The sequence below is a fragment of the Colobus angolensis genome, unplaced genomic scaffold, assembly GCF_000951035.1.
Source record: "Colobus angolensis palliatus isolate OR3802 unplaced genomic scaffold, Cang.pa_1.0 Scaffold447, whole genome shotgun sequence".
NCBI lineage: Eukaryota > Metazoa > Chordata > Mammalia > Primates > Cercopithecidae > Colobus > Colobus angolensis.
Window position 1 is genome coordinate 1,346,823 of NW_012117899.1, and position 12,045 is coordinate 1,358,867.

At 43.4% G+C, this 12,045-nt stretch overlaps 1 protein-coding gene across 2 annotated transcripts in view; it reads right to left on the bottom strand.

Annotated features, from left to right (window-relative positions):
* Positions 1 to 6,569, bottom strand: part of ATP1A4 (ATPase, Na+/K+ transporting, alpha 4 polypeptide) — a 36,513-nt gene extending 29,944 nt beyond the window's left edge. The window contains exons 1-4 of one of the 2 annotated variants that reach the window (XM_011957657.1): positions 5,940 to 6,569; positions 4,882 to 4,941; positions 2,563 to 2,766; positions 1,630 to 1,743 (exon numbers count right to left, since the gene is read on the bottom strand). In XM_011957657.1, the coding sequence (XP_011813047.1) occupies positions 1,630 to 1,743; positions 2,563 to 2,766; positions 4,882 to 4,941; positions 5,940 to 5,999 (438 nt within the window). In that variant the 5' untranslated portion in view covers positions 6,000 to 6,569. Of the gene's footprint in view, positions 1 to 1,629; positions 1,744 to 2,562; positions 2,767 to 4,877; positions 4,942 to 5,939 lie in introns of both variants that reach the window. The other variant, XM_011957658.1, reaches the window with a different exon arrangement.
* Between the last annotated feature and the right edge of the window lie 5,476 nt (positions 6,570 to 12,045).

A 12,045-nucleotide genomic window follows, 5' to 3' on the forward strand; every position in this document is an offset into this window, starting at 1 on the left:
GACTACAGGCGCCCGCCACGTCGCCCGGCTAGTTTTTTGTATTTTTTAGTAGAGACGGGGTTTCACCGGGTTAGCCAGGATGGTCTCGATCTCCTGACCTCGTGATCCGCCCGTCTCGGCCTCCCAAAGTGCTGGGATTACAGGCTTGAGCCACCGCGCCCGGCCGATATTATCTTAAATAACCACAATGTAGTTATCAATTTCAGTAAGTTTCACACTGATACTTTAATCTACTGTATTAATCTGTCAGCATTCCAGTTTTGCCAGTGGACCCAATACATCCTTTAAAGCATTATTTTCAGTGGAGCTGGAGGACATTGTCCTAAGCAAACTAACAGGAACAGAAAACCAAATACCTTATCTTCTCACTTATAACTGGAAGCTAAACACTGAGTACATATGGACACAAAGAAGGAGAACAACAGACACCAAGGCCTACTTGAGAGTGGAGGGTGGGAGGAGGGTGAGGATAGAAAAAGTACCTATCAGGTACTATGCTTATTACCTGGGTGATGAAATAATTTGTACACCAAATCCCTGTGACACACAGTTTACTTATAAAATAAACCTGCACATATATCCCTGAACCTAAAATAAAAGCTCAAAATAAAAAGTAAAAATAAAGCATTATTTTCTCCTCTGGCACAGAATCAGATCTAGGGTTAGATATTGCATTTAGTTGCCATGTCCGTGTCTTTTTTTTTGAGACAGCATCTCTCTCTGTCACCAGGCTGGAGTGCAAAGGCACGTGATTTCTGCCTTCTGTGCTCAAGCAATCCTCCCACCTCAGCCTCCTGAGTAGCTGGCACTACAGGCATGCTCAGCTAATTTTTAAATTTTTTGTAGAGATAAGGTCTCACTATACTACTCAGGCTTGTCTTGAACTCCTGGACTCAAGCAGTCCTCTTGCCTCCCTCCCCCAAATGGTTGGGATTACAGGCGGGAGCACCACCCTTGGAATAGTTGTCATGCCTCTTCAGCCTGTTCTTTTTTTTTTTTTTTTTTTTGAGGTAGGGTCTTGCCCAGGTTAGTCATAGTTCACTGCAGACTTAAATTTCTGGGTTCAAGTAATCCTCCTGCCTCAGCTGCCTGTGTAGCTTGGACTACAGACGTAGACCAGCTATTTTATTTTATTTTATTTTTGTAGAGATAGCGTCTCAAACTCCTGGGTGATCCTGTTGCCTCAGCCTCCCAGAGTGCTGGGATTACAGGCGTGAGCCACGATGCCTGGTCTGTCTAATCTGGAACATCCCCACAGCTGTTCTTTGTCTTTGAGGTCACTGACATTTGAAGAATCCAGCCCACCCACTGCACCCCCCTCCCAGACCCACCAACACTTGTCTCTTTAAAAAAATAGAATGTTCTTATTTGGGGTTTATATGGTGTTTCTTCTTCAGATTCAGATTCTGCCTTCTAGATCAGACCACTTCATAGATGACATTATGTCTTTCTAAGGGTTTCACAGCTTTTCCAGATACTTTTAAGGACTAATAGAGTACCTTGACCTCCTCATCACCAACCTGACTCAGCTCACTCATCGTAGGATATAATTTTCCATGGGACTTCATTATTGTGTATTTGGCCATATCCTGCTCCTCGTCCCACTAGATCCTCCCACTCCAATCCTACCTGAGGCACCATGTTCTTAAAAGACTCCATGATTTTGGAGCTCTTGGCCTCCTGATAATAGGAGAAGCAGCCGGTGATGATGACCACGACGGAGAGTACGATGCTCAGGTAGAGCTGGGGGTGGGGAAAGAAAGCATTTATCAGTGGGGCCTTGTCTTCCTCTTCATCCTCAGAAAATCAGTTTGCAAGGGGCATGGCCGTTTCACCAGGTGTAAGAGACCATAGGACTGAGTTGAGAGCAGAGGGATAGAGAAGAATCTGAGGTGGGGCCAGTACACTTGGCTTCCTGGTAAAGGAACCCTGAGCCATGGTGAGCCATCAGCAAAATTCCTGGTCACAGAAGGCCTGTATCTTTCTCTCCAGGAAGGCTAATTTCTGGATGGAGGGAGCGGATCGTGAGGAAGGCTGGGAGGAAGGAGATGAGGTTAAAATTGTGGAGAAGAGAAAGGGACTGCAAAGTGCTTTGGGGATCAATTGGGAAGGTCGTCAAAGAACAGCAAGTTTTTTGGGGACATTGTGCATCTGAAGGAACTGGACCAGAAGCTTTTTAGATAAAAGGTGAGAGGAACCAAGATGGCACTTAGAAAGTGCTGGGAGTATTAGGGATTTTGGTTTATTACATTAATGTACGTTTATTACATTATTATGTAATGTACATTTATTATATTAATGGACATTTAATTATATTTTGCAATTAATTTCATTGATTACAATCAAATTAATGAATTACATTGCAATTAATTATAATCAATTACATTTATAATTAATGTACATTTATTATATTATTACATTAATGTAATATAATTATTATATTAATGTGATAATGTTATTAGGGATTTGGGCCAGAGGACTTCAGGAGTGCTAGACTGCTGAGCAAGAGTGTCTGGGGCTGAGCAGAGATAGGGCTGGCTAGTAGTAGCTGAACAGACTCACGTTGTCTTTGGCAGGCTCCTCATTGAAATATATCTGGATGCTGTAGGCCACAAAGCAGAGAATGGCCCCAGTCCATAGTAGGAGGGAGAAGCCTCCAAACAGTTGCTTACAGAATTTGACCCATTCTGGAGTGGTAGGGGGTGGGGTAAGGGTATTGGGTCCATCTCGAGTCAGGATTTCCTTTGCCATTTGGTGGCTATGGCCCTGTGTAGAGAAGAAATAGGGTTGGATAGAGAGCTGTGAAAAGAGGAACAGCCATTACAAAGGGGAACCTGACATTTGGAGCCCCAGGACGGGTCTAGGGACTAGAGACGCTTTCAGAAGGTCAGTCTGGAAGTTCTTCCTAGATAAGGTGAGGTTTTAAAATTTGCATTACAGGAGGGATGTCATTTAGCATGCTTACATAGGAAAGTTTTTGTTTATGGATTGATTCACAAACCTTTTGGAACTTGAGAACTTATCTTGGGTCCTAGGTGCTGAGGATACCAACTTGAGTAAGAATGGTCCCCACCCTTAAGGTGCTCCAGTGGGGAGATAAATATATACAGATAATTATAGTGCGCAGGGCCAATGTCATGATGAAATATAATACTTAATGTTGATAACATATTAACACTCACACTTTGACTCTCCAACTTGGAATAAGACCTAGTGTTTGGTAGCACAGTAGGGCAACTATAGTTAATAATTTATTATAGATATCAAAATAATTAGAGGAGTGGCTTTGGAATGTTCCCATGCAAAGAAATGATAAATATTTGAGGTTATCCTAAATACCCTAATTTGATCATTACACATTGTATCCTTATATCAGAATATTACATGTATACCATAAATATGTACATCTACATGTCCATTTTTTTTTTGTTGAGACAGAGTCTCGCTCTGTCACCCAGGCTGGAGTGCAGTGGCGTGATCTTGGCTTACTGCAACCTCTATCTCCCGGGTTCAAGTGATTCTTCTGCGTTCAAGTGATTCTCCTGCCTCAGCCTTCCAAGTAGCTGAGATTACAGTTGTGTGCCACCATGCCTGGATAATTTTTGTATTTTGAGTAGAGATGGGGTTTCACCATGTTGGCCAGCTGGTCTTGAACTCCTGACCTCAAGTGATCTGCCTGCCTTGGATTACAGGTGTGAGCCATGGCACCTGGCCCATAAAGTTTTAAAAAACATAAATAGGCCGGGCGCGGTGGCTCAAGCCTGTAATCCCAGCACTTTGGGAGGCCGAGACGGGTGGATCACGAGGTCAGGAGATCGAGACCATCCTGAGCTACACGGTGAAACCCCGTCTCTACTAAAAAATACAAAAAACTAGCCGGGCGAGATGGCGGGCGCCTGTAGTCCCAGCTACTCGGGAGGCTGAGGCAGGAGAATGGCGTAAACCCGGGAGGCGGAGCTTGCAGTGAGCCGAGATCGCGCCACTGCACTCCAGGCTGGGCGATAGAGCTAGACTGTCTCCAAAAAAAAAAAAAAAACATAAATAGAAGAGAACACCAACAAAAAACATAAATGCATAGATTCTCATTCCACTCTTGTGCACAAGCTTATGTGCTTTTTCCTGTTAATGAAAATGATAGTAGAACCTGCCAGTCCCCATCAGCCACTCCCCAACTTCTGCCTGAAACACCTGAGGGGCCCCAAGACTGTTTCAGGGGGTCCACAAGGTCAATTTTCATAGTAATACTAAATCATTGTTTGCCTTTTTTTACTCATTTTCTTAAGAGTATATAGTGGAATTTTCTGAAGGCCAGCTGGCATAACATCACAACAGATTTTATACGGAAAATATTTGAGAATCTAGCTATCTTCTATTAAAAAGCAAGACATTGAAGAAGTTTGCAAAAATGTAAGATGCTGCTAATTTTTTTGTTTTGAAAAATACAGCTATTTGTCAAAACATATTATATATGAATATATGATATTGTTTTTGTTATTTTTAAATGAATGGAGAAATACATTTTAAAACTGTCAATTTTAATTTCTAATATGGTAAATATAGACAGACATAAGCCACATAAGCACAAGATCTTTGCAGTCCTAGATAAATTCTAAGAGTGTAAAGGAGACCTAAGGATAAGACGTTTGACCAGCACTGCCCTAAAGCATTCTTATTCTCTTATCTAGTCCTAAACTCTCTTTGGGGATAGTTACCATTTTTAGCTTTTTCCAGGTAGTGTCCATGGAACGTGGCCAGGCAGAGGGTGAGGGGTGGGAACATTGGACTTGAAGTTAGGGGGCTGGATTCCTAGTTCAGCTTTTGTCCTGGCGGCCTCACAGTTGGAGTTGGAGACTCTGCCTCCTCAGGGAGCTTCTTACTCACCTTTGTCAGGTCCACAGAGTACTTGGCGCTCAGTTCTTCCAAGGTTAATTTGTGATCATCCTGAGGGGACAGTAGAGGCATTGAGGGACAGGTGGTGGCCCAGGTCATTTCCAGAGAGAGGGGGAGAAACAGACTGGAGAATGTTAGTCCAAACTGCAACTGCACCATTTTGTAAGCTCCTTGCAATTTTTTTTTTTTTTTTTGAAAGGGAGTCACTCTGTCACCCAGGCTGGAGTGCAGTGGTATGATCTCGACTCACTGCTACCTCTGCCTCCCAGGTTCAGGTGATTCTCCTGCCTCAGCCTCCCGAGCAGCTGGGATTACGGGTGCCCATCACCACGCCTGACTGATTTTTGTATTTTTAGAGGAGAGGTTTCACCATGTTGGCCAGGCTGGTCTCGAACTCCTGACCTCAGGTGATCTGCCCGCCTTAGCCTCCCAAAGTGCTGGGATTACAGATGTGAGCCACCATGCCCAGCCTAGCTCCCCATTATTTTACAGACTTTGGTCAAAGTGAAACATTTCATGGGGGTTCGGGTGGGAGAAACAGCCTGCCTGACCACCTGACCACAAGGCAGACAAAGGCATAGTTAAAGACAAAGGCCCCACGAAAGAAACATCCCTATCACATCCTGCTGGGCAAAGGTCCAAGGAATACCATGATCATATTCTGTGGAAATAAGGGCCAAAAATCACCTCATCATGAGAACATCTTATCAATATCCTGCCAAGCAGCAGGCCATACAGCCCAGACCCCTCCCGCCCATCCCTAAAAGTACCCCAGCCTGTACGTGGCAGTGGACTGTGGAATGAAGCTGGTCCCCCACTTCCGCAGGTGTCTACAATATACCTGTGTTTGTTGTTGAGCTGCCCTGTCTCTTTGTGTGTGTCTTTTTCTTTTCTTTTTTTTTTTTTTAACCCTCTCCTTCCCTCCAAAACCTAACAGAGAAGAGATGTGGCTCTGGCCTGTGTGTTTCATTCTCAAGGTAAGATGTTAAAAATATGTAGCGGAGTGTTTTCAGAGGGCAGCTGTCAGCGCCCACTTTGGGTGACCTCACCATGACCACTTCTTTCTTTAGTTCCTCCATATTGCTCTTCTGTTTCTTCCTCTTCACCATTTTTTTTCTTGTTAGGCCCCTTTTTAGGTCTTCGGCTTGGATTCTGGTCTTGGGAAGCCACTGTCCGTTTCTTTCCCCGAAGCCCCACAGCTATCCCCAGGACGAGCTGCCCGAGCTCAACTGTGGGAAGAAAGCTGAGAGAGTGAGGGAAGGGGAAGGGAAGAGGGGTTGTGGGTAAGGGGGCCACGAGAAGAGAGTGATGGAGAGAGAATGAGGGAGCAGAAAGAAAGAGGCATGGAGGGAGGCGTTGGGTGGTGAAGGTGAGAGAGGGGAAGGGGAGTGAGGGAGGAGAGACCCAGCGGTCCTCGAGTGGTCCGCTGGGAGGAGGAAGAGTCAGGAGTGAGGGAGGAGGGAGGAGAGGAGTCTAGGGTGGAAGGATGAAGAGGTAGAGGTGAGGAAATGCAGTGAGGGCCTCAGGAAACAGGAGGTGAAGCTTAACCAGGTGCCTCAGTGATAAAGATGCAGCAGGGCCCACGGGCAGGTGGGAAATGCAGTGAGAGTGAGGAGGCAGAGTGAGCTTCAGGGACCCGGAAACCCCCTAGTCCCAGGCCCTGTGGTTGCCGGGGCAATGACCCAGGTCTGGCATCACAAAGGCCTCATGAAAGTTCTAACCAAGAATCCAGAAGTCTTGCCTTGGCGATCGTCCAGGTCTGCTGTTGCAAAGGCCTCATGAAGGTTTTAATCAAGAATCTAGAAGTCTCAGTCTTTGGGTTTGAGGACGATTGGAGCAGGCCCTGCTACAGAGAGAGTTTCAGTCTGAGGGCAGAACTAGAACAAAGTTCTTGTGTGGTCCTGCAGACTTTGGAGGCTTAGAGGTATCCCAAATAGCTGACTCAAAAATAAAGCGGGTACTCAGCCAGGCGCAGTGGCTCACGCCTGTAATCCCAACATTTTGGGAGGTCGAGGCAGGTGGATCACGAGGTCAGGAAATTGAGACCATCCTGGCCAACATGGTGAAACCCCATCTCTACTAAAAATACAAAAATTAGCTGGGTGTGGTGGCGGGCACCTGTAATTCCAGCCGCCTGGGAGGCTGAGGCAGGAGAAACATCTGAATCCAGGAGGCAGAGGTTGCAGTGAATTGAGATTGCATCACTGCACTCCAGCCTCAGTGACAGAGTGACTCCATCTTAAACAAACAAAACAAACAAACAAAACAAAAAACCATAGCAGGGAGCTTACAAAATGGTGCAGCTGCAGTATGGACTAATATTCTCCAGTCTGTTTTTGAGACTCCATCTCAAAAAAAGAAAAAGCAGGTACTCTGTGTGTGAGTATGTTTTTTTAGTGAGGCACACTTTTCCACCAACATTGGGTTTGATCTTTTAATTTTAGGAGATCAGCTAGCAGAATAGATCAGATTTTGGGCTCTGGAACCAGTCCTAGATTTCAATCTCGGCTCCTCCACTTGTCAGCTGTATGGCTTTGAGCAAGTTACCTAACCTCTGTACCTTTTTTTTCTTGTTTGTAAAAGACGATGGCTTCAACCTTAAGTGAGGTGCTCTACAAAAGGCACTATGTGACATATATAGTATGTGCTCAATAGGTAGCTTGAATTCAGTAGTAGAAGTTTTATTTGTGGCTTAAAATGCAGCTCTTCTCAGTGAGAGTAAAAATATGCTTTTCCATGTGACAGCGTTGCATTTTCTCATTGTAAAATGATGTACTTATCTCTTCCATTGACCTTCTCTGGTGTCTCAGTAAGTGCTTTGACTATATTATTTGTATATATGTTTTGCATGTCCATAGGATTCCACCTCCTTCCAAGAATAATCTGAAGCATCTATACATTTCTATCAACCATTATATATATTTTCAATTATGCATGTCACATAGATTTTCCCTTTCTGTTGTTTGATATTTGCTTATTTACTTTTTGAGACAGGATCTCACTTTGTTGCCCAGGCTGGAGTGTAGTGATACGATTATGGCTTACACTAGGGTCAACCTCCCAGGTCCAAGTGATCCTCCCACCAGAGCCTCACAAGTAGCTGGGACCACAGACGTGTGCCCCCACGCCTAGCTAAAGTTTTTTTTTTATTTTAGTAAAGACGGGGTCTGCCTGTGTTGCCCAGGCTAGTCTCAAACTCCTGGGCTCAAGCAATCCTCGGCCTCGGCCTCCCAAAGTGTTGGGATTACATAAGTGAGCCTCCAAGCCTGGCCTGATATTTATTTAATTGCATTTTGGTTGGGCATGCTTTTTAAAAATATGACTGTATCTGGAAACATTCATCTTGGTGCTGATGCAATCCTCCTTCAATATTCAGAAATAGAAATGTTCCCTTCCCAGCTGGGATAAATGATCGTCTATTTCTTTAACAGATTGGATTTTTCTTCTCTATTAAAAATGTATAAGATAAAAATTGAAAGCCCCACCTTCCCTCCCTCCAAACTCAGATTCTCCCCACTGCTGAAGTTACTGCTAGTAACAATGTGCTGCATGTCCTTCCAGTCTTTTTTCTATGTTTATACAAATAGATATCTAAAAGGAGATATTTTTCAACTTTTATACAATCATTCAACTCTCTATCAACCTGTCATGTACATAAAGCTTATTTTTTTCAGTGCTGTGAGGCTTCCACATTCTGTATTGACCATGCTGTATTCAATCATTCCCATTACTGATGGATTTATGAGATATTTTCCATTTTTTAACCATTAATAAAATAGTTAGTGTCATTCTTGCACACAGAATGTGGCCCTTGAGCTTCTATTTCTGTAGAATCAGTTCCTGTTGCTGAATCATAGAGTACACTCATTAACAATCTTAAAAGATTCTGCCAATTGGTCTTTAAAAAGGTTTATCTATCTACATCCCAACAACAAGATACAAGAATGTCCACTCTCCACGCCTTTGATTATGCTAGATGACCTTGATTTTTACTATTATAATCAATGAACTTTGATATCTTGTAGTTTTAATTTGCATTTTTAAATTGTCAATGTGAGCATTTTCTCTTATGTTTACTGGCTTTCTGGTTTTTCCCCTTCCTTCCTTCCTTCCTTCCTTCCTTCCTTCCTTCCTTCCTTCCATCCTTCTTCCTTCCTTCTTCCTTCCTGTCTTTCTTTCTTTCTTTCTTTCGACAGGCTGGAGTGCAGTGGTGTGATCTCAGGCTCACTGCAACCTCCACCGCCTGGGATCAAGTGATTCTCGTGCCTCAGCCTCTTAAGTAGCTGAGACTACAGGCATAAGCCACCATACCCGGCTGATTTTTTTGTATTTTTTAGTAGAGATGGGGTTTCGCCATGTTGGCCAGGCTGATCTCGAACTCCTGACCTTGGGTGATCTGCCCACCTGGGCCTTCCAAAGTGCTGGGATTACAGGCATGAGCCACCATGCCTGGTCTTGGGCTTTATTTATTTATTTTGTGAATTGTCATTCTCACAATTTGCCCAATTTTCCATTGTTTTCTTTTTTATATTGATTTGTAGGAAACCCTTGTCACATACATTACAAATGCTTTCTCCCAGTCTTTGTGTTTAATGTAGATGAACACAAAATTCTTAAGAACAAGGTTAGAATTAAAGTTAAAATTCCTATTTTTTTAATGCATCATCTATGCGACAGTAACACTTGGCTCAGTCTTGCACATGGGGATTGCCCAAAAGCAACTTTATGGAGATACAATCAATTTTTAGAAGCCTCATTTTGTTCTAGAGATCTTAGCTCAAAAGTCCACCTCTTCCGAGAGGCCTTCTCTCATAGTTAAATCCAAAACAGCCCCTCCGGTGCCAGCCCTCTCTCTATCACTTTCAGTCTTCACAACACTTCTCTCCCTCTGAAATTATCCTGCCCATTAACTGTTGACTTGTCTGATTGACTTGTCTTGTTGACTTGTCCGGTTCTCCATGACCCTAGGGACCTTCCCTGTTTTTTTCTCAGCTGTATACCTGGCTCCTAGGATAGTGCTTGGCACAGAGCAGCTGGTCCACAAATAGTCCCTGAATAGATGTTGAATGACTGATGAGTTTTCAGGTTTTATCTTAATGCTACAAAGTTTTGATAATGGCCACTTTCGTCTGATTTTTTCTTTTTTTAATTTTTGAGACGAAGTCTCACTCTGTTGCTCAAGCTGGAGTGCAGTGGTGTAATCTCGGTTCACTGCAACCTCCACCTACCGGGTTCAAGCGATTCTCCTGCCTCAGCCTCCTGAGTAGCTGGGAATACAGACATGCGCCACCATGTCTGGCTAATTTTTGTATTTTTAGTAAAGACGGGGTCTCACTATGTTGGCCAGGCTAGTCTTGAACTCCTGACCTCGTGATCTGCCGACCTCAGCCTCCCAAAGTGCTGGTATTACAGGTGTGAGCCACTGCGCCCGGCCAGTGGTCTGATGTGTTTTAAAATCTGTTGGGGTAAATATGTTAGCATCAGTGATCTATTCATTTGCTTCATAATTACTTAGAAAAAAACCTCTGAGATTCCCCGTGCCTGATTACTCTTGCAGCTGAATGTCACAACTCATATGTCATGTTTTATAAAAATATAGCGAGGATTTTAATTGATATTGAATTGACTCTTCCATAGTAACTTATTTTTATCTTTACTACATTCTGCTTTCCCAAATGGCAGTCAAGGTTAGCTTTCCATGAATTCATGTTTTTTAAATTTCTTTCACTGTACTTTTAAATTTTCTTTAATAATTACTATATGCTGCACATGGTAAACCCTGAGTATAATTTGTTTTCATTCTATTGTAAATAGAAGCTCTTTATGCTGTATTTTCTGTCTCCCTAATGTTTAGGGATACATTTGATTCTTTGAAAACTGATATCATGTACCCTGTAACTTTGAAGTTATTGCTTCTAGGATTTTTTTTGCTATTGATGCTGTTGTTTTGTATTGGTTGAATTTCTTGGATTTTTAGGGAGTCACACTTCCTAAAACACAAAGTTTTTATTTCTTTAGAATATTTATTTATTTATTTTTATTTTTTGAAACAGAGGCTTGCTCTGTTACCCAGGCTGGAGTGTAGTGGTCCAATCATGGCTCATTGCAGCTTCAACCTCTCAGACTCAAGTGATCCTCCTCCCTCAGCCTCCCGAGCGACTGGGACCATAGGTGTGGGCCAACACACCTGGCTATTTTTTTTTTTTTTTTTTTTTGAGATGGAGTCTCTATTGTCCAGGCTGGAGTGCCGTGGCACCATCTCGATTCATTGCAACCTCCGCCTCCTGGGTTCAAGTGATTCTCGAATCTCAGCCTCTTGAGTAGCTGCAATTACAGGCACCCGCCATCATGCCTGGCTAATTTTTTTTTTTGTATTTTTAGTAGAGACGGGGTTTCACCATGTTGGCCAGGCTGGTTTCAAACTCCTGACCTCAAGAGAGCCACCCATCTCGGCTTCCCAAAGTGCTAGGATTACAGGCGTGAGCCACTGTGCCCGGCCCCAAGGATATTTTTGAAAGACTCACTTTGTATTAAATGTCTTCCTTTGATATTGATCTAACCTCTTTCTTCCTATTTTTTGCTGCGTTCTTAGCATTATGAATATTTAGTGACTATCTGTGATTATCTCTATGCATGATCACATTTCCTATTCTGTAGATAAAAAGAAAATGCCATGGAAAGCCTTTCTGCCTGGGTCAAAAGTTGGCTTTAGCTCCTCGGATTACATTCAATAGTAAGATTCTTCTTTTGCTAAGATCCTCTAGCAAACCATCAAATCTCTTTGGATCTTTTTCTTTCTTTCTTTTTTCTTTTTTTTTGAGATGGAGTCTTGCTCTGTCACCCAGGCAAAAGTGTAGTGGCACAGTCTCAGCTCACTGCAGCCTCTGCCTCCTGGGTTCAAGCGATTCTTCTGCCTCAGCCTCCTGAGTAGCTGAGATTATGGGTGCGTGCTCGGCTAATTTTTGTATTTTTAGTAGAAGACAGGGTTTCACCATGTTGGCCAGGATGGTCTCGAACTCCTGACCTCAAGTGATCTGCCCACCTTGGCTTCTCAAAGTGCTGTGATTACAGGCGTGAGCCACTGTGCCTGGCCTGGATCTTTTTCTTAACCCCCTACTGCATCATGTCTTCTCCCTTTCTCATGGGTCTGCCTTG